Genomic DNA, 22,898 nt, shown 5'->3' with positions numbered 1-22,898 from the left:
TTACAATTGCTAATCAAATCATATCTATGAGATATTCTTATGCAATGTGACAGATCCACTTATATCAACCAAATAAGTCACAGACCAAATTTTTCCGGCTCTATACTTCAGTCCAGCAGGTGGCGGTAATGCTCGTATATATATGCTGCTTTGCCAACTACCAAAAAATTCACACGCGAAGAAGAACCACCCGTATCTCTATGGCAACAAGGATAACTATCCGTTTGCTGTGCTTCTTGCTAGCTTGTTAGCTCCTCACAGTAGCTGTTACATACAACACCAAGCGTTTATTTACTGTCATTCTTGTCGCTTTTTATTCGCAAATACCCTCAGCAGTTAGCTAATATATCGCATGTTGTTGCGAGAATGTAAAAGACAAAAAGTAGCTGTGTGCTAACTAGCTTACGAAAAGTGTTAGCTAACATCAAATCGACAGCATACCGCGAATGTTTATGTGCTAACTGGATATTAAAGCTAATTTAATGGCAGACAGTTGGAACACGGATGAGGGGGAAGCTGTGTATCGGTCCCGGGATGCTGTGAAAAACATGAGAATAAGGTAGGTGACGGTAACGTTAAGATTAGCTTAGCTACAAACCCCCCACATGCTAACATTAACGTTACTCTGAAGGGTTGGAGGGGGATTTACAGTTCACTTTAGGATTCTGCATCTGCACAGCTCATGTTATCATATTCAACTCGTATTCATTTGTTTCCCCATTTCAGGGTGCGTATAGAGAGGGTGACCTCCACAGCAGCCCTCTCTCAGCACCTCCAGCAGCAGGTCCTGTCCCAGCAGGACAGAGGAGCCATTGAACTGGAAACCCTCACTCCACCAGGCCAGACAGGTACAAGTATTTTTACTGGTGAGGGGAAGACTGATGGTGGTGGAGATGGACAGAGGAGAAATCCTCAGGTGGACAGTCTTACAGCTTTCACCAGTTCATATTAATTATTCACTTTGTCCCTTGTGCTGTGATCATGTGTTGCACCTCTTACTCCAACCTGCTTCCTTTACTCGCTCTCTAGTAAACATTTTGGGTCTCTATATTTCCCTTGCTTGACATTTTAATTTGTAAGAACTTCTGTGCTTGATTGTCAGCTACGATATTGTCAGCAGGACATGAGAAAAACAAAAAAAAATAAATAACAACAGTAGTAATAATAAAAATGCAAAGCTAAAGGACAGCACACTGCCAGTTAAAGGAAAGAAAGTACAATTATGTGCCAGTTTGTACTATGAGTAGGTTGTGGTTGACCCCCTTGCTAGGTATGATGCATTCTTTTAACAGGTGTGATTGGTTGTCACAGACAAGCCCTTTTGTGAGCCTTCAAGCTGTGGACACCCAGTAGAAATGAAATGAACTGCTGACTGTGAACGAGTTCTCATTGTTAGTGTGATCACTCTGCTGATGGAAGGTTGAGACAGACCCAACTCATCACTGCTGCACTGTCACATTTTTCCACTTTTCCAAAAATCTTAGTGTTGTGATCATTTTATTTCTGGCATTGTTGTTATTGCATTGGGTGGGAAATGTGTGCGTGTCCCTAATGAGATCAACCACAAACATTATCCCTGCAAGATCTAATCGGTAGCATTTCATATACTCGCTGTCATCCACCGTTTGGGGAATATTTTTCTGACCTCTTTGTCTTTCCACCATTTTCTCCTCTGCTTAAGAAACTCTTAAGCCTCTTAAAAGTCCTCCTCTCTGCTCCAAACAGTTTTTCACATTAGGAGCTCTTGAAAGGCCCAAGAAGCTTTGTGAATAACCTTTAACTCTACAAGGACTCAGTCTTAATTTTAAGCAGAAATCCCAAGAAAATGTCACAATTCTAAGGATTTTCAAAAATAATTTTGTCACTGATAGCAACTTTTAGTACCAGGAAGCTTTGTGAATACAGCCTCAGGTGCTCTCACCTTGACTGGCTGAATTTATCTTATAAAACTACTTCCAAAAGAGGTTTTTGATAATGATTTCTCATTTTAAAAGACAAGATCCACCTGCAGCTCAGTAAAAAATATTCATTTCTGTCTGTAGATAAGGTCAGTGTTTTTCAAACATGCTCGTTTACATGTAGATACATGAATTGCAGATCTCCCAGAAACATTTCACATGCTTTTAAATTGATCTTCAAACATTCATTTGTTTTCAACCAGGCAAAAAATGATCTCCGTTTACCATATTGTTGTACATCATAACATCAAGAAACATTTTAAATCAAACACACAGGTCCACAGTTATGGGATTAATCGAACATCTCATTGAAATTTATCTTATCCTCCTTGTCAGCTTTTAGGTCACACTTAAAGAAATGTCTCATTTCATCTTGATTCCTGTGACATGTTTTTTTCTCCTGGTTATTTATATCTTCTTATTATAGGTATGTTTTTATGGTTGTGTTGTTTTCTTTTCCATTTTTCTCTTTGTTTCTGTTGGTTTTCTGGTGCCTGTGATATTGTTTAGTGTAATGTGTTCCTTGTTTGTTTTTGTTGTTGCTTATTTTGTTTAATTTTGTTGAGTAACGTCTCTTTTTTCCTGTTATTTGAGTAGGACAGGACTTTAAATGACCCGTTTAAACTTTCCTTTCTCTCTGGAGCTGAAATAACTTCCTCTGTATACATCTTGTGTTTTCTTGTTATTGTGTAAATAAATAAATATTTTAATGACTCGACATTTCTGTTACTCTGTCACCAGGTGATAATGAGGAGGAGCTGGTGGTGGGCTGGCAGGAGAAACTCTTCAGTCAGGTAGGCTGTTTCCTCAAAGTGCTTTAGATGATGTGTGTCCTGGTATAACCCCGACCTCCTCACCATCATGTCTGTGTGTGTGGTCCCAGTATGAGATGGAGCTGTTCCAGAATGACGCAGCGTGTCAGACTCCTCTGGACCGTCAGTACCACACAGAAGTGAAGGCCCTGAACAAGGCCAAGGGTCGACGTAATCACAGGATATTTACATACACTGATCATGACCGCTACACCGCCTGTCTGCCATTCCACCAACTGGTAGGTTATGCTGCATCCAACAACATCAGCGCCATCACCAGTATTTTACATTGCAGGTTTATATTTTCATATACAAAGCAGATAAAGCCTAAATGAGAGTCATAAGAGACAAAGTGAATGATTCCGTTTATTGCAGTCTCTTCCAGTCATGTCTTTAAATGATTCAGTGCAGTCTTTATTATCCACAGTAACAGCAGATTAGGATTTTAAACATGTTGTAGGCTGTCACAAAGCCGTTTTATTCAGTTATGTGTGTGTCTGCCTGTTATGAGAGCAGACATGCTTGCTGCCATGTTCACATTTTTCGTCAGTAAGCTTTTTCCCATGACGAAAACGAGATGATGAGCTAAAAATAGATCCTGATAGTAAAAACTAAGACGAAATCCATGTTTAATTTTTGTTGACGAGATGAGAAGTGATGAAAATATAGATTTCGTCTTAGTTTTTATTGTCAAGATCTATTTTTAGCTCATCGTCTCGTTTTTGTCATGGAAAAAGGCTTGTTGATGAAAAATTTTCATCATAGTTTTTGTCAGTGAAATTAACGCATTCCTTCATGACTCTCTAGGTAAAATTTTTGGCACACAGGTTCCTCAGGACTTTGAAACTTTGTATCTGGGCCGTGTTTCCTTTTTGGACCAAAGGAAGGATATAAGATTATTACAAATTCTTTTAACGGCAGCTAAAAAATCTATCACTAGGAGATGGCTAAATCCAGCACCACCAACAATAGATGATTGGCTTGGAATAGTTTTAGAAATATTCAAAATGGAAAAAATAACATATTGTTTGAGAACCCAAAAAGAGCAATTCTATCTAATTTGGAACAAATGGATCGCATATATTACCCCTATTAGAGCTGACTTTATCTGAGCCTATGGTCCGTTAGACTTTATTTTACTGTGTTTTATTACTTCCTGTAACTTTATTATCTGACCTGGCTGGCAACTTTATCTCCCACTGTTCCATGTAAATAGTTGCTTATGTGATTTCCTGTTTCTTATTTTATTTACTAAAACTGGGAAGATCTACACTGTGAATGAAGATGCAGCTACTGTCATGTTATAACCATGTCTTTCCAAATAAAGATATAATTATAAAAAAAAAAAGAAATTTAACGCATTACTCTTGAATGAAAACGAGGTCTTCTTCAGATCCTTAAAAGATTTTAAGAAAAGCGTTGACCTCCAGGGCTGACAGTGGAGCAGTCACTGCACAGTGACATGCTGCAAATCTTTATCTCCTTAAATCATTACTCACCCTCTCTGCTGTGGGACACCATTTTCTGCTTCCATCATGTAGTCGGTCTCATTGTTGAGTGAAATATAGTCGCTAGCATGTAGCATCTGATCTGACATGCAATCGTCTTTGAGAGCACTTGTTTGCACTTGTTCTCATGTAATCATGAACTAACTTGCAAACTCGGACCACTGATTTGCCAAACCTTCTGATTTTATTTTGTAGTAACAAAAATTCTTAGGGGAAATGTATTCATTTGATTTAGGAAATGTAGTGGTGTAATAGTGAAAGTTGACACACATATAAAAACTCAAGTAAAATACAGATACTCCCAAAAAATACTTAAGTATTATAACTAGTCTTATTACTTTGTTACATCACACTGCTGTTGTTTCCTACTACCACTTCAGAAGACAGAAGACATTTCCTGAGAATTTTATTTTATTCTGTTGAGTGTTTTTTTTTTTCTGTGACTGTGTTTGAAATTAGCGTGTTGTTTTTTGACTCTGAAAGCAGCACTCCACTGACCTACTGACCACAACCAAATCCAGCCCCACGTTCCTGGCCGAAAGGATGGCCAGCATAAGACACAGACGGCAGGACAGACGTACCATGTGAGTGAAGCAACGGCTCATTTTTTAAAATGGATTGATAACCCAGATTGTCGTCCATGGGGAGATTCTGTCTTCTGCTTTACAATTCTCAAAATGTAATTAAAGTCTCCCCCTGTAATTAACCTTCTGTCTGTGGATGTTCAGTATCTGAATCTAATACAATTCAGTTACGTTCAAAGTTCATTCAGTAACTTTATTGCAAATTATGCTAATTAAAGCTGGGGTAGGCAGAAATCTGGAAAAAGGCAAAGAAAAAAAGCCAGCTGAAGTTGAAAACATACCCTCCTCCTGCAGCTCTATCCCCTTTGTCCAAAGCCCCTCCCACCAGGCGACCACAGGCATATGCATGCACTTCATACAGTGACCCAGTGTTCCCCATACATTCATTTATTTAATCTTATTTAATTGTAGAGCTGCACGCAGCCCAGGGTCGCACCACCTCGCTCCCTGCCACTGTGGACCTGCTTCACTGCTAGGAGAGTGTGCATTAGCTTTGGACCTTTGATCTGCTGCAGTAGTGGCTTGAATTTAGCCAGTGCAAACCCACCAGTGCAAAGGTGTAACAGTGGGCTGGTGGGTTAAACCTGTATAATGGCAGCAACAGAAAGTTTGCTGATCAGGTGCGAGGTTGGGGCTGTGTGGTTCCCCTGAGCTGGGGTTTGCGCTAGCTCAATTGAGGTTGCTGCAGCTGCTGGCTGGGGGTCTGTCCTCAGAGCTGCTGCCTGCTCTCCTGTGGGCGAGAAGAAGAAGAAGAAGAAGGAGGACCTATCCATGCATTTAATAGAGAGATGTCAGAATGAGGGGGCTGCCTTGGACAGGCGCCCAGGACAATGGGGGGTTTGGTGCCTTGCTCAAGGGTGCATCGGCAGTGCCCAGGAGGCAAACAGGCACCTCTCCAGCTACCAGTTCACCATCCATGCTTTGTCAGTACAGGCCCTTGAGCTGGCAAACCTCTGGTTCCCAAGTCAAGTCCCTATGTGCTGAGCTACAGCCGTCCCACAATTGGTCGAGGTGGTCTCTAGCGGCGGAGAGTGAGGCGGAGGACACACTGTGATTTCAAGACTCTAGCTAACGTTAGCAACATAAACGTGAATTTGAAGCTGCAGCCGTCAGCCTTTGGCTCGAGTCAGCAGTTGGCTAAACTATAATTTTTAAACTATTATTTTCTCTGTATCTCTGAAACACTTAAGTTGGCAGTTGTTGCCAATGCTGGAGTAGCAACAGAATCAGGCTTTTACCACCTGGGACATACATGCGCATCTGCATTTGCAGAACAGCTTATAGAAACAGCCTCTCTCTGAGTCTTTGATCATGGACTAGATTTTCTAAAGCCTGAAAACAATAGGAGATGCAGAAGTCTCAGTTCACTTGAGTTACAGTATGCTCAAAGTTTATTACAGGATTTTTGCCCAATGACACCAAAATAAAACTGCCTACCCCAGGTTTAATCCTCAAAGACAGAACGTGTAGTGTTTAGTATTTTAAACAGTCATGTGATTGGATGGTCTGGTGTACTTACAGTGATTGTAGCATCCCTAAATCAAAGATTGTCAACTGGGAGCCCACCGAGGAATTTGTAAAGAGCCGTCATGTGGTGAATAACGCCATGCAGACCATGCACATCATGGGAGACCTGGGCCCCTCTGGAAGGTAACACCATTAACCCACCTGCAGCACTCTCAAACATTAGTGTCATCCATCAGTTTCCACTTGGTGTAAACTTGCAATCTGTATTGTTCTCACAAGAGCAAAGTCGTGAAGGAACTATTTGCTATTAGCAGGTTTTATTGTCAGCATGAATTGAAATATACTAGTGGATGTTGAGTTGTGATTTTCTCTCTGTAAATTTGCTTTCTCAGGCTGGGCCAGAAAGAGAATGAATATGTGCTGGCAACTGTAAAAACAGACGGCAGTGGAACAGTCATTGTAAAACCTGACTTCAACAAAGGCAGAGAGCCGTACAGGCAAGTTTACAACATGACTGGAGACTGTGTGTAACTCCAGTACTGACAGATGCAACATCAGCGTGTTTTAAAACAACTGTCTGACCTGTATGTATGTTCTGTGAATGTGTTGCCACACCAGCGACTGAAAATCTCGACACAATTCTGATGAAACTGGACTGTTTATTATAAGGATTAATGGATGCATGTTTTTGTGTGTGCTGTTTTGTAGGATTGTAACAGAGGGGAACAAGAGAGAAGTTTGGCGTTTCATTTTGGAGAACGTAAGCCCCGGTATGCAACCAGAGGAAAAGGAGAGGGAGCAGAACATGTACAAAGACGTGAGTTTATCTCCATCACTTTTCCTCCAGGACCAGAACAGCATTTAATAGCATAGCGTTTAATGCTTGTGTTTATGATATTGATTATGGAGTCAAACATGTTTAATGACGAGGACACATTGACATTTCTCTGTCTGTAGCTGTACGTACGGCATAAAGAGTACCTCAACAGCCTTGTTGGACAGGACTTTGAAATGGTAAGTCATTTAACAAATTATCACTGGAGCTGAATTTGATCTGAAGATAGGGGCCGATGCCTGTTATTGTTTCCCAGAGGCAAAAGTTACATATTCAAATTGCTTGTTTTGTCCCAGCTGGAACCGCACGTCAGTATGGCGCCAGAAAGATGTTGGAGTCTTTGGTTGAACAGGTTTAAATTTTGGTTAGAATGAAAGTTGGGTTGACGACGTTGTGTGGACGTTAATGGTATGGCGTTTAGCAACTAAATGTCGTTACTCTACATCAAAATAATGTTGGCATGAGATGATTGGAAGACATTGGATTTTGGCTACTACCACAGAAATATCAGCGTCATCTGTCATCAGTTTTCAACGTCAAATTAAAATTGGCATTAGACATTGTCCTGACTAGAGCTGCCCCCTAATAGTTGACCAAAAGTTAGTCGTCATCCAGAAAGGTCATTTGTCGGTAAGATTTCATTGGTCACTTAGTCGCAGAAGAAAAAACAAACAAAGAATAAACAAAAAAAACTAAAAGTGAAACTCTATCAGGAGCTGCGCCTTGCCAGAATAAATTCAAACCTATATAACTGGACCATGTGGGAATTTAATTTGAAAGGACAGACACAGGAAGTGTCCACGCTCAGCAGTCAGACAGGAGTCAGGTTAATTTCCAGGGCTGGTACCTGCGGTTATTCCACAGGCTAGTTAATAACATGTCGGGCAGGAAATCCAAAGTGTGGGATCATTTTGAGAAGGTGAAGGACGAACCCAAGGTGATATGTAAACTCATCTTCATTGGTCGACTACAAACATGACGTATCATCTGAAACATGGAAGTAGCTACATGCCCATTAGCCCACAGCGTCATTAACAGGCGGCTCGCTCAGTGTGTGACGTGCACTTGTAGATAAAATATAGGCCTATATTAATGAAGGTTCATTAGTACGCTTTTGTATTTCTCTGTAATGTAGCACAGTGTTACTGATACTATTCTTTCTCACACCTTCAACTCAAACCACCAAAATATATCATTTAATCATTACATTAATATCATAAACATGCAGGCAGCTAGTCGACTGATGGACCGTGATGATGACAGTTGGTCCACTATGAAAATTCTTAGTCGGGGGCAGCCCTAGTCCTTACAATAAATTTATGTCACCCATTTAAAAAAAGCTACCTAAGCTAAGCTACCTAAGCTACCTACACTTTTTATGTTGATCATTTGGCAAAGGCTTTTGCACTGACTACATGTCTCTCCTTTAGCCTCCGATGGGTATTCTGCGTTACCTGATGAATGGAGAGATAGGTGAGTAGGACAGCTGTGATCGTCACCACTGTTTATGAGTCTAAATGTCTGTCTGTGGCATTTATATCACTTCTTATTCTCCTCTGTCCCCAGTCTCAGCCAAAGGCTTTGAATATGATGACTTATACATCCACTTCTTCATGGAGCTGCCCAACAGTACGTCACATACAGCATATGACACCATTTACACTGTATTGAGACATTTTAAATGAGTTCAATTTAACCACCTCAACTTGTATTGTTCTCCTTTGCTTAAGATTGGTCCAGCTTGCCGTTTCAGTCCCTCTCAGGCGTTACTCAGACCTGCCGGGCCAAAACATTAGGGAAGGTGTGTACACTGTAAAAGAGACGTGTGAACAGCTACAGAGCGTGGCTGCTGAGGTTTGTTTAACCCTCAATATTCTGTCTGCCAACAGGAAAATGTGGCTTTCTTCAGTTTCCCCTTCAGCTTTGAGGCTTTCTACATGACTGAAAAAGAGAGTGAGGGTTAGTATCAGCCATTAAATATAGAGTTAATTAGTTTTGTGCGGTAGTTAAATCTGAGTGGTTCTGTTTGTTCGTGCTGCATTTAAGTGATTAAACTGATACATGAGTCTTTGTATTTCAGAGTCAGTTCTTCAGTGGCCAGTGATCTATTTCAAGGTTCTGTCTCTGGACTCCTGGCAGCGCTATCGAACTGAAGGATACGGCTATCTGCTTTTCCCTGCTGTGCCTGGTATGCTGTGTGAGCTGTGAAGTTGTTGGAGTAAAAATAGGGCCCAACTCTTCATTTCATTAGTGTTTTTTTCTAGAAAATGTCAAAAAAATAATGCAAACAACAGTGAAAAGCAGGAATTTCTGAAGCTTTAACCAACAAGTTTGGCTTTTTTGTGTGAAAAATGACTGAAATGATTAATTGATTTGATCATCAGAGTATTTGCTGTTACTTTGCTGTTGTTTCAGCTCTTAATAATATTTGAAAAAGATATGTAGAAATGTAGATGATGAACTAATCGCTAATTCACCCACAAAACAAAGCACATACACAGTTGGTATATTAATGGAGATTTTATAGTTTTTGATCATATTTTTACACTTAATGTCTTTTATGTGTTTATGTGAGTTTTGTATTTTTCTTTAGTTTTTATTTTTATTATGTTTCTAAAAAAAATTCAGGATAGATTTGTGTTTGAGTTTTAGTTTGGATTTTATTATTTAAAAATGTTTATTTTTTAATTATTTTAAAATGTTTATTTTCAGTTCAGTTTTTATTATTTAAGAGTTTTATTTTTTATATTAGAATGTTTATTCTTTATTATTTAACAATGTTAATTTTTATTCTATAAAAGTTAGTTTTTATTATTTAAAAATGTTTAGTTTCAGTTTAGTTTCTATTAGTTGTGGTATTAGTTTTAGTTTTTAATTTTTGGGGGGGATATTTGTCAGGATAAAGATTTAAGAAGTTCAGAAGAGATATAACAATACAGACACAACACTTAGTAAACTCACAGTCCAGTAAACATGGCATATTGACAAAGACTAAAACTTAAGATGTTTCTTTTTATTTTAATATAGTCTTGTGTGTACACAATGTTGCTTCAGTTGAGTTCAGATCTTTTTTCCTAAAGTCGAGTTTTTATTTTATTTTAGTTAAATGTTTTTTTCACACCTAGTTTTTAGTTTAGTTTTAGTTTACTTTAATAACCTTGGTGTGTGTAATTCTGTGTGTACCAGGTAAACATACAATAACATGCCATACGTGGAGACCCCTTCAGACGGGGACCATCTCTGCACTGAAGCGCTTCTTTATCGGAGGTTCTCCGGAGCTTGAGGACCTCAGCTATGTCAGAATACCAGGAACCTTCAAGGTAGGCTCACACCTCTGTGGAAGCTCTCTGAGGATGACACAGCCAATATGAACAATTTAAGCTAATGAAGATGTAAAGATTCATTTGGATTTATGTTTACATACATTTATTAGTTGCACTGTTTCCTGTGGCTGTCGGCGCAGTTTGAGTAAATAGGGTCATCTGGCAGGGAGGACATTTCAAAATAGACTCTAACAAATAGAGAGTGAAGTGAAAAAGGTAGAAAACACAAAATGCTGCAGATTCTGCTGGTCTTGGTTTTATTGTAATGAGGGCTGCAGCATCGATTCTTTTAGTAATCGAGTATTCTATTGATTATTTTGGCGATTAATCGAGTAATCGGGTAAGAAATACTGGCTGTTTTCATTAAATTACTTTAGCTTTATATAAGGACAATAGTAATATGTAAAAGAGAAAATAAGAGTCTGAAATGAGAGAAATGAGCAACAAATTTGTTTCCTTTTTTGAAAGTCAGAGCTGTGTCACGCAGATGACCGATTTCACATGCACTCACACTACGCTGCTATTTCTCACGCTGTCAAAAATAATTAGTGTCAGGCAGTAGCGTCACTACAAGTAGCAAAATTACGAATTAAACAGCACTCTCAGTAGCGTGGAGGTGACGTCACTACGTTCTGAGTCAAATAACTTTTCAGTAGTGAAGTTAATTAATTGACCGAGTAGCGCAGTAGCATCCACAAAAGTTACAAACTCTTTTTCTCAGGAAAACTCTGAAATGCAGCGGACTGTTTTTCTGCGGAGGTCTGGATAAAAGTAAGGATAATAAAACTAAGCATAGGTTATGTAATTGATGCCAGTGCATGTAGAGGCATGTAGACAATAGAGTTGCCACCCGTCCTGTATAATACAGGATCGTCCCATATTGAAAAACATGATGTACCATCCCTTACTGATTCAATGCAGGACGCAGTTTGTCTGTGGCTATTAATAGCGCCCATGCCACTAATTCATCACACGTGGGACCTACCTGCAAACCATCATCACAATATTTCAGTCTTCATTATGAAACGTCAGACAGATTATTGTCGATTAATTTATAGCTCTACGGCGGAGGTAACGTAAGCAGGTTGTGAAACAGAAATAAACATCCATGTGAAACACAGTGCGCTTTGTAGTTGTACTGAATTTGAGACAAATAATTTACCTCAAGGCTGTTTAGTAGTCGAATAATTTGAGTTTCCTATCATAGCATCTCTCAGCAGTATTTAAAGGGACCCTCTTGAGTTTTCTTGTAAATAAACACAGCTCTGGTGAAATACAGATTTTGTCACACAGACACCTTATCACACATTAACAATGCTGATTTTGTGAATATTTCAAAACCTACATTGTTTATGTCCATGTTCATCCCCAAATCAAAAATACACATTTTTCCTCTCACCTGTAGAGCTATGAATCAATCGAGATTGTTTTCTTGTGAGTTGCTGAGTGTTGGAGACATCAGCTGTAGAGATGTCTGCCTTCTCTTATAGTGAATGGAACTAGATGACACTCGGCCTGTGGTGCTCAAAGTGCCAAAAAATATATTTGATCATGTAGGAACTATTTTCTCTACATCAGATTACACCCACCAACTGCATCACTGCACAGGAAGAAGCGTGCATCTACCGCTAGCTCACTTAGCACCACTGAGCGATCTAAAGTTACAGCTCAGCCGAGGGAGACGCCATTAATGTTGACATCTTGCACTTTCACAAACAGTCATTGAGGAGATAAATGCTTCCTTCTGTGGGTGATACAGCTGGATGGTGTAGTTCACAACAAGGTCTGTGGATTGTCTTGATTAACCGGGTCATGATTTCTGGAAAGAAACATTGACGAGGTTGAAGTGTATTTTTTGGCGCTTTGAGCACCACAAGCCGAGTGCCATCTATTTTGGTTATATTGGAGAGAAGGCAGACATCTCTATGGCTGATATTTCCAACACTCTGCAGCTCACACCAAAACAATCTAGACTGACAAACAGCACGACAGGTAAGAGGAAAAACATGTATTTTTGATTTTGAGGTGAACTGTCTCTTTAATATTTTTATATTTATACTGTCATTCATGGCTGCAGGGAGAGAGGCTGAGTCGCTTTGGCTTTTGCACTGAAACCACAGGAAGTGTCACCTTTAATCTGCACTGCATCCAGCAAGCCAGGTGAGCACGCCTGAAATATTTGTGCACTAACTATCTGAAATATTTCATGTATCATCAACTTTCAAATGTTTTAATTTCCTGTACAGTAGCTGTACCATGTCTTTAAATGTATCCATGCTGTGTGTGTTTCAGGGCCTTTGTTGATGCAGCCATGTTGAAGAAGAGGAGGCAGAAAGTCTTTGACCAGCTGGGAGGATTTAGTCAGCAAGGAGCTGTTTGCACCATCCTGGGTAATGACATTCATTCAGATTTGGTTATTCAGGAGGTTAAAGCTGAAAACACACCGGGGCTGATGTGTTGCGCTACAGCTCATCAGCAGATGGCCACACAAAGTTATTGATACTCATACTGAAAGATCTGCGTTAGCTTAAAATCATGTGTGGACAGCCACTAATTAAAGTTGATTTCTCACCTGAAGAGCCAACATCTTTTGCCCACTGTCTTTATAATGACGGGATTGTGGGTTGTTTAGCTCGGTCGACCTCAGCAACAAGTCTCTCCTCATCCATTCTTCATCACACATGAGACACAGCTACATCTACAGAGTTCTCTTTATGCATTCATGTGAGGAGAGGGGTTGAGCTGCTATAGGAGCAGAGAAAAAGAGCTGCTTTGGGAGCTGATATGTACAAGTAGAGGGCAGCAGGTCCAGGAGCGCTGACTTGCGTCTAGCCGCCACCAGTGTGGGATTGTACATTGAAATAATAGGGGGGAGTGTGGGAGATCAACCCTTCAGGACACAAGTTTGTTTCGGCACGTAACTCCACAATATTCAAGCTGCACTTTTGTTTTAGATCTTTTTTTTTTTTTATAATAAGACAAACAATAACAAGCAAATCTGATCTATTGACAGTTTGTCTTACCGTGGTCATGACATATTATCTATCTGCATTTTTTTTTTCTTTGTCAGAGGCCTTCCAGAGGGCCAGGAAAAAGATGCAAGAGGCCCGAGAAAGTCTGCCCAGAGACCTCATCAGCGCCACCTCCCAGCTCCAGATCGAATCCTCTGCATAGGTGTAAGACATCTGTGAAGGACTGTGGTTCTGTCAATTACATACAAACAACCAAATGTCTCACACCTGCTGTGTAGAAGAGCAGCGACATCACCAGAAAGTTTGAATTGTCGTTTACAATATTACAATATGCTTTGTGAACACACACCGTTCATCATGACCGCTGTTAATAATATGGATTTATATCATGATGAATAAGGAGCAAAGCCAATATGCCTACTAAGTATGGTCTGGTTTGTTTCAGAGATGAGTTTATTTTCAGAGAGCGAGGTTTGTGAAAACTGTAACAGAAATAAAATCCTTTATTTTAGATTTGGATTGTAGGTTTTTCACATTGTTATTTCTAACATTTAAAATGATATTTGCTGTAATAAAAACTTTTATATGAGCTATAACCACTGTTTTTGTGTGTGTTGTCCCATGTGATTGTAGCCATTTTCATTCAGATGTCAAAATTCTACTTGCACTATTTATTTATTTTCTATACACAGTTATAGGCTGTGTAGATTTTGTGCAAAGGAGCTCCTGGTGTGTGGTATTGGTTGACTGTAACTAAGTACATTAACTGATAAATCATGATGTATCTTTATTGATTACGCTACCCGTCATTGTCACTCTTCACTTTTGTTTTTGCATCCATTTTCACAGGTTTGAATTAAAGATCCAAGACGTTTTTTTAATTAAGTAAATAAATACATTTCTTTGGTCGCAGATTTTTTAAAATCTGTGTTAGTAAGCACCTCTTTTCCAAGATATTCCCTCTACCTGACAGGTGTGGCATATCAACATGCTGATGCATCATTACTACACAGGTGTGCCTTGGGCTGGTCACAGATGTCTCAGGTTTTGAGGGAGTGTGTCATTGGCATGTTACCATGAGACATCTCCAGTGTTGGTGAATTTGCCAATATATCCAACTGTCTTCACAACTGCACAAGTCAGTTACTATGACAAGCATTCAGATGAGCTTCTTTGAGACAGTTTCTGACAGCTTGTGCAGAAACTCTTCAGCTGTGCAAACCGATTATTGCATCAGCTGTTTGGGTGGCTGATCTCAGATGATATTGTAGGTGAAGACGCTGCATGCTGGCTGAGGAGGTACTGAGCTGGTGTGGCCTGCTGTTGTGACACCTTTGGATGTACTGCCCAGTATGTTTTAGAAAAGATTTTAGGATATTACTGATTAGTTTTAAGGCTCCACATGGTTCCTCTCCCAGCTATATCTCTGATCTCTTGGTACTGAACATGCCAGGACATACTTGGAGGTCTTTTGTCTGTTCCAGCAGCTGAAATCTAGAGGTCAAAGCTTTTGCTTTCAAGGCCTCGAGGTTCTGGAACAATCTGCCCGAGGAAATCGGGTCGGCCAAGTCAGTCATCTCTTACATCCCCTCTTCAAACAGACCTTTTTTTTTCAAAGAGGCTTAGTAAGCTTAGCTTAGAGTTTAAAGTTAATTTAAACTCTTATTATTTCCTTGGTTTTCTACACCAAAGTGTTCATCAGTTCTTTTAAGTTGTTTTCATGTCTTGTCTGTTTAAATTGTTGACATGTAAAGCACTTTGTGACTCAATGGAAATGACACTAGAGATGTCTTAAAATGGTGAAATGAACATTCAGTTCAAGGGCAACAGCTCTAGCTGACATTCCTGCAGCCAGCATGCCAACAGCAAGCTCCCTCAAAACTTGTGACATCTGTGGCCTTGTATTGTGTGATCAAACTGCACATTTTAAAGCAGCCTTTTATTGTGACCATCCCAAGGCACACCTGTGTAGTAATGATGCTGTTTGATCAGCATCTTGATATGCCACACCTGTCAAGTGGATGGATTATCTTGGAAAAGGAGAAGTGCTCACTAACATGGATCTTAGCAAATTTGCGACCAAAATGTGGGAGAAATTTATCTATTGAGTGCATAAAAGTCTTAAATCTTTCATTGAACCTGAAAGAAAACCAAAAAGGAGCAAAAACAAAAGTGTTGCATTTGAATTATTGTTGAGCGTAGTTTGAACTGTCAGTCAGGACATCTGTGAAATCCCAGCCAAGGCTTTCCTCTCGTGCTGCATTCACTGCTATAGAAAATTGTAGGAAAGTAACCAGTCACGCCTAAAATGCGTTGTATTTAAATGTAAAAGTCATTCTCACTTCAGATATATCTCTTACACTTATTTATTTTTACTGGTGAACCTAAACGACAATGGACCTGATTGATCTGTCCACATCATCCACATGCAGTCGATCATGGGTGGTGTCACTGCAATGACCTTGCTGCGTCTGATATGTCAGGTCCTTTGCATACACGTGCTGTGTGATAACTCGCAGATCAAAATTATATAAAATCGATCTGTAAAGCATTGGATCGGTCGAATTTGTCTGTGGTGCAGCACATCCTGGTGTGCAATACCTCCCTCAGTATCAACTCAAAAGGGAAGTTCCCTAGTGTCATGACAGTGAACGCACCATCACAATCCCGATCCCGATTCTCCATCTTCCTCAAACCAGGCAAGGGACCAACCTGCGTCTGTCACCCACCGTAACATTTTCCCGCTGACATACACTCCACCAGGTATCTGAAATATATCACTTTAACATTTTGCTATCGTTGTTGTTCATTTTGTGTTATTTCGTTGCGATAATTTAGCTGCGGAGCTAATCACGTACACAGCTGCCTGACAGCAGCGGTTACTGGGCCGCTGGCCACTTTTCTTTTTTCATGTTAATGCTAATATTACCAGTCAAACCAGACTGGATAGGCTAAATCAAGCTGGCCACCCCGTAACGTTAGCTGGCTGTGTTATTTTGTCCGTTAATTTGTCGTTAGTAGCTAGCTAGCATCGCTAGTCCAGAGGTAGCGTTAGCGCTAATCATTAAACTGGAGCATTTAAAGTTAGCATGCAGCAAGCTAACGTTAGCAGAGCGAAGCTGCTGTGATTCGGGTTAACTGTGGATTTCTTAACGTCTGAGAGAGGTCAAACGTTTTCATGCCCGTCTGAATTATCACGACAAATTGAGGTTTAATTTTGATGTAATGAGTCAATTGACAAAATTACAGTAACACAGGTGCTACAGTGTTAACGTCCACACAACTAGCTAGCTCCATCTTTAACAGTCCCATTGCTTTAACATCAAGATACGTTAAGTCGTCTGTAGCGACTGCAGCAGATTTAAATAATGTTAGCTAACTTACATTGTGTTGTATAACGTGAGCTAGCCACATAAACTATGCACACTTTGCTGTTTGTGCAAAGTGTGATCTTATTTGTGCAGCATCCTTCCTGCATCTTGGACACACTCAGCAAAAGCCAGTATTTTCTGTGTTGTGTGTTGTCCATATACGAGGACAAATGTGCAGATTTAAACAACCTGATGTGGCATAAACAATATAGCCAAAAGTATGTGGACACCTGAACATTTCACCCATATGTGACTGTTGAATTTGACATTCAAAACCACCGTTATTAACATGCATATGAATAGTTATAACCACCTCCACTCTTGAGGGGAGGGCGATACCACAAAATCTGGTTTCGATCAGATACCAATTAATTCAGGGTCAGAATTGCTGATATGATACCCATACCATACCCTTTATATTTAAACTGGTGTATGTATTTTCATGTAGGGGAAAGCAGTGTGTGTCACGGCCCTGTAATAATATCAAAGGTCATATTAAAGGTTTGCAGCACTGGCCACAAAACTATATCAGTATGAAAAGATCAAGTTGGCCCAAATCCATTTTAGTTTGACACAATTGGAAATCTTTTTGGGGGAGTTAAAAAGTAGTTTCCAATGGCCTCTCAAATGAATCTAGTGTTGCAAAATGATATACATATTTATTGATTCAGGCTATTAATCTTATAATGCACAGAGCATCAGCAGAGAGGCCGAGGGAGGGAAGGAGCAAGACTTTGTCATCATTATATATGTCTTCTGTATGAAATGTCCATGTTGTTGCTGTCACACAATACACTCCAACTACCAATGATGCAGCTCACACTCAAACTAGCAAACAAACGCTCACCTGACACAATCAGGCAGCTCTGTCTTTCACACATGCAGCACAGTGCTGGATTGTACGTGTGCTACTGCGGTAAATTCATTCATCTCACAGACTGATATAGCGTAGCACGTGCAACATATAGACAGATGTCACACTGTAGACTAATTAACAGACAGATTAAACAGAGGAGCAGCTCTGTGTCTCTCTGAGTGCTGATGGAGAAACTGTGAGTGAGTGAGTGGGGTGGGCTTGAAAGTATGGTGATATATCGTACATAGTTGTCAAATGGCCCAGCCCTAAAATATGGTTGCCTCTGGTCCCAAAAAGCCAAGATGGCGACAGCTGAAATGCTGAACTCGAGGCTTTTAAATGGGAGTCCACAAACCAGTGGGTGAGATTATGGCAGCTACGTCCATTATTTTTTATAGTCTATGACTGAAACAGGAATGAACAATTCCCAATCTGGTGCCACAAAGTTGGAGGCTCACTCTTGCCTAAAATATGCTGCATTAAGGTTTCCCTTCGCTGGAACTAAAGTACCTACAGTACAGTAGCCCCAAGCTCCAAACTGTAATTCAGTTCCAGCAACCTTTATAGTCGTGACTGTGTACCCAGGCAGGTCGAGATTGCGATTGCGTCCTGGCGACGGCCAAAGACTTTGCTTTATCAGACCGCCAGATCTTGAAGCCTGATTCATCTCTGCAGATATGACGTTTCCACAGCACCACAGTCAAGTGCTAATGCGCTTAACACAACTCTTATTATGTGATCTTAGGCCTGTGTGCCTCTGCGTCACCATGGAGACCCATGTCATGAAGTTGCCAATAAACAGTGCTGACCTTGCTTCCTGAGGCAGTTTGGATCTCAGTAGGTAGTGTTGGGGATTTGAAATGATTCGTAATGCACTTGGTGGTGTTGCAAACTTGTGTGGCCTACTGCTTCATGTGAAGAACTGTCGTCGGTCCCGGAGACATTTCAGCTGAACAATAACGGCACTTTAGCTGACTGGGGCAAAAATAGCAGAGATTGTGATCTAATCAAGACAGTATCGTGTGACAGTGCCACCTTGAAAGTCTCTGAGCTCTTCAGTGTGACCCATTCTACTGCAGATGTTTGTCAGTGGAGATTACATGGCTCTATGTTTTATGTTAAGCGCCTGGTATACACAGTAAAACATTCAAATTATGTCCACTTTTTACAATATAACTACGTGTGTTTATGTTTTCATACAAGCAGCCTGCAACCTTGAGATCTACAGAGTAATTAGTAAATATACAGGGAGAGATGCTATGTAAATGCACAGCAATCTATATTTGCATTTTAATGCATGTATTGGAAAAGGCAATCCAAAATACCAGTATGGTTGTCTACTTTCCGTAACCCACTCTGAATCCAGTTTGTATCTTTAGGTACTAATGGCAGATCTTATTAATGTTAATTAAAAGTCCATTTCAGCCCAGTCAGGTAACGCTGGAGGCAGCACAGATAAACTAAATGACTGCACTTCTAATGGATCTAGAGTGTGGTTTGATCATCAGAATGCCACATAGTCAAACACCGGCTCAGGGATGAAGAGACACTGAATGAATTAGGGAATTAACTGTTACTGTATGCTAACTAAAAATCAGAATGCAACACTTGTGGTTTTTGCAGTTGAAACAAAGGATCTGAGACTTTTTAGATGCACACAAACAGCTTTTTTCTCTCAAATTTTGTGCACAAATTTGTTGAAATCTGTGTCAGTGAGCACTGCTGCTTTACCAAGATAATCCATCAGACTGACAGATGTTGAATATCAAGATGTTGATTAAACAGCATGATTATTAGGGTGTGCCACGGGCTGGTAACAATAATAGGCCACTCTGAAATGTGCAGTTTTGCTGATGGCATAATAACGCAGTGTATCTCTTCTCTGCAGACTTTAAAGGACCACAGTCATGACGGACTCCAAATATTTCACAACAAACAAAAAAGGCAAGTAAGGAAGGGAGTGTGAAACATCAGTGGGAAAAACCTGACAAACCTGTTAGACTTTGCTGCTATTATTAATTTTCAGTCCATTTTCAGTGACTTCAAACTGTGCTGCTGCCAACACTCGCTGTGTGTGATTCATCTTACAGGGGAGATCTTTGAGCTGAAGGCAGAGCTGAACAATGAGAAGAAGGAGAAGAGAAAAGAGGCAGTCAAGAAGGTCATCGCTGCCATGACTGTTGGCAAGGATGTCAGGTATTTATCAAAATGTAAAGGAGTACTTTGTTCCAGGGTCCGAAATTAACACCTGCCAAGTAAACCAAGTAAACCTAACACGTAGCTATTGTGAGGGGATCTGCTTGAACTGTTTCTGGAATTACATTTTGGCATCGCTCAGAAACAGGAAGTGACACTAAATTCAAGTTCCAGTAACTTTCAGGCTTTGCTGGCAGTGTTTTCAGATGTGATTTATCAAGCAAATGAGTCAGTACAGTGGAACCTGTGCCAAAGCATCACAAGGTTCTCATAAGTGAAAATTGAACCCAGACAGTGGTGGAAGCGGGAATGTCAGGAATGTGGAGGAAACAGTTTGTGGAGCACTTGGAGCTCTGCCCAATTTCACACCTTTGCACATCTGGACAGTCAGGCATGAAGTCAGGAAACTGTTTTGTTACGTTTACCACTTACGAGCTGGCTGAACGACACCTCTGAGAGAGTATATATCGGCTCTTAGGATGGATTGTTTACCACATTACTCACAGTATAAATGTAAGAATGAGCCTTGAAGCCTCACACTGTAATCTCTGACTGAGTTCTCTTGCTTTGCTGTCAGTTCTTTATTCCCAGATGTGGTGAACTGCATGCAGACCGACAACCTGGAGCTGAAGAAGTTGGTCTACCTTTACTTGATGAATTACGCCAAGAGCCAGCCTGACATGGCCATCATGGCTGTCAACAGCTTCGTCAAGGCAAGGCCCTACATGAACATGTTTTTTCAACTGTGTATGACACTGCCAGAGTATCTGACACTGTGACATCTAACACGTCTGTGTTAGATGCATCCCTAATTGTCATGCTGTTTGAAGGTGTGTTTTCTTGACAAGCAAAGTCAGGAAGTTCAGGCTATGTTCTCTAGAGACATCAGGCAATTGTCTAAAAATATCTTTTTACAGGATATGATGGTTTGCACACTTGTGTTTACATTGTTATTACCTTATTCTTCAAAGATTTGTTTTGCTCCTCTGTAAACCTACAAAGCCAAGTTGTTGTATAAAACCATACTGATTACTAATATCTGGAAATTAATCATCTGGAAATTTGTGTTAAATACACAAAGGATATTTAAGGTTTTAGAATTAGTCATTGAATGTTAATGGAGTTTGACTTCTGTGTCCCTGAGGGAATGTACCTCAGTGAAATCTTACTTCATTAAAACTACACCTGCCTTTCTTGTCTTGCCCTCTAGGACTGTGAGGACCCCAACCCTCTGATCCGAGCTCTGGCCGTCCGCACCATGGGCTGTATCCGGGTGGACAAGATCACCGAGTACCTGTGCGAGCCGCTGAGGAAGTGCCTGAAGGATGAGGACCCGTACGTGAGGAAGACGGCGGCTGTTTGCGTGGCTAAACTTCATGACATCAATGCCCAGATGGTGGAGGACCAAGGCTTCCTGGACTCCCTGAGAGACCTCATTGCTGACTCCAATCCCATGGTAGGTGTCAGTTCCAAGGCAGTCACGGATCAGAGTTTGATTCTAATTTTGGCATGTGTAACTGTTATCCACTCTTAAACACAACCAGTGGAATAAGGTTAAACTCCAACAAACTCAAACTGGGGTATGTCTGGGATTAGGTGGCGCTTAGAATGATTTTAGTGTAATTTAGTGACAGTTTACATGAGATAAAACAATGGATTCTCGTTAATGGCACTCATTGTCATTCACGGTCCGAGCCGACACTGTATGACACTCCGTCGGGCTATAATCGGGCTGATATCATGTAGTCTGAATCCGGCATACGTTAGAATGAAGCAAGAAAAGCAGATCTGTCCAGGTTGTTTCTCTAAAGCTGCATTAATTGTGTTAAATGCTTTAACTACAGTTTCTCCTGAGTTTTATTTGGATTAAAGTGATGATGAAGTGCTCCTCGCAACCTTTAAATATGTGTTGATTTAATCCAAATGGCATGATGGCGACAGACTTATCACAAAACACCTCTGTCCTTTAGGTTGTGGCCAACGCAGTCGCTGCCCTGTCTGAGATCAGCGAGTCTCACCCCAACAGCAACCTGCTGGACCTCAATCCCCAGAACATCAACAAGCTGCTGACGGCGCTCAACGAGTGCACAGAGTGGGGACAGATCTTCATCCTGGACTGTTTGTCCAACTACAACCCCAAGGATGAGCGCGAGGCCCAAAGGTGAGTATTGGTGATTGTTATTTGATAGGGCTGCACAATTAATCCAAATGTTATCGAAATCACAGTATGGCCAAGGACAATGTCCGAATCACAGGAGCTGCATTTTCTTGTGATAAAGGTAAAATGTGTCACAAATCATATCTCAGAACAGGAAGCGTGCTTGTTAGGTACGGGCCTCAGCAAAATCACATCATCATTTTTATATTTTTTCAGTGAAAATGAAATGCAAAAATAACCATCCATCTATTTTAAGTTGCTTATCTGGGGCCGGGTCGCAGGGGCAGCAGGCTGAGCAAAGCACCCCAGACGTTTCTCTCCCCATTGACCCTTTCTAGCTGCCCATGGGGATCCCAAGGTGTTTCCAGGTCAGACGACGGGATATATAATCCCTCCAGCCTTTTCTGAGTCCGCCCTTGGGCCTCCTACCAGTTGGACGTGTCTGAACCACCTCAACTGACCCCCTTTGACACGATGGATATATGATTTTTTTTTTTAATTTTGTGCAGCCCTACTATATGAAGAGCACTAATTGTTGTTGCCTCTGCTGATTTTTAAGAAAAAATAATTGTATTTTATCTGATGAGGAAAGTTTATTTATGAATACAGTATAAAAATCCTGACCAGCACTAAACTAAAGATAACACTAAGAGTTCATTATGTCTCGTTTTGGATCTGTGTTAATGAAACTAGTTATGATTAAAGAGTCAGTTAACCCAAATTACGAAAACATATTTTGTCACTTACCTCCCATAGTGTATACCCATGCAGGTAGTTACTTCTACTGACTATCACTGTGCCAGGTCTGTGGATATGTGAAACTGTTTTTGGAAAGAGATAAATTAAAGTTTAGATTTT

The 22,898-nt window shown here is 40.5% G+C and overlaps 2 protein-coding genes across 3 annotated transcripts; both read left to right on the top strand.

Moving 5' to 3' along the window:
• Nucleotides 1-173: 173 nt before the first annotated feature.
• On the top strand, nucleotides 174-14,197 carry mks1 (MKS transition zone complex subunit 1). Of its 2 annotated transcripts, none has more exons than XM_050041454.1 (18): nucleotides 174-559; nucleotides 727-848; nucleotides 2,700-2,752; nucleotides 2,842-3,009; nucleotides 4,765-4,862; nucleotides 6,384-6,512; nucleotides 6,722-6,826; nucleotides 7,038-7,146; nucleotides 7,287-7,343; nucleotides 8,595-8,637; nucleotides 8,731-8,793; nucleotides 8,895-8,965; nucleotides 9,054-9,123; nucleotides 9,245-9,352; nucleotides 10,351-10,484; nucleotides 12,565-12,647; nucleotides 12,780-12,877; nucleotides 13,558-14,197. In XM_050041454.1, the coding sequence occupies exons 1-18, from the start codon at nucleotides 483-485 to the stop codon at nucleotides 13,659-13,661; spliced, it is 1,692 nt and encodes a 563-aa protein (XP_049897411.1). In that variant the 5' UTR covers nucleotides 174-482; the 3' UTR covers nucleotides 13,662-14,197. The 2 variants fall into 2 exon arrangements, with proteins under 2 accessions (XP_049897411.1, XP_049897410.1); XM_050041453.1 differs by having other exon boundaries at nucleotides 4,762-4,862; nucleotides 13,558-14,194.
• A 1,901-nt stretch (nucleotides 14,198-16,098) lies between these two features.
• Nucleotides 16,099-22,500, top strand: ap2b1 (adaptor related protein complex 2 subunit beta 1). Its single transcript, XM_050041027.1, has 7 exons — nucleotides 16,099-16,222; nucleotides 19,575-19,630; nucleotides 19,777-19,882; nucleotides 20,460-20,595; nucleotides 21,093-21,338; nucleotides 21,853-22,043; nucleotides 22,473-22,500. Exons 2-7 carry the CDS (start codon nucleotides 19,594-19,596, stop codon nucleotides 22,498-22,500), a joined length of 744 nt encoding a protein of 247 aa, XP_049896984.1. The 5' UTR covers nucleotides 16,099-16,222; nucleotides 19,575-19,593.
• The last annotated feature ends 398 nt before the right edge of the window (nucleotides 22,501-22,898 follow it).

Source organism: Epinephelus moara, chromosome 3 (assembly GCF_006386435.1).
Source record: "Epinephelus moara isolate mb chromosome 3, YSFRI_EMoa_1.0, whole genome shotgun sequence".
Lineage (NCBI taxonomy): Eukaryota > Metazoa > Chordata > Actinopteri > Perciformes > Serranidae > Epinephelus > Epinephelus moara.
The sequence above is the reverse complement of the archived record's forward strand: the minus strand, read 5'-3'. Positions and strand labels throughout refer to the sequence as shown.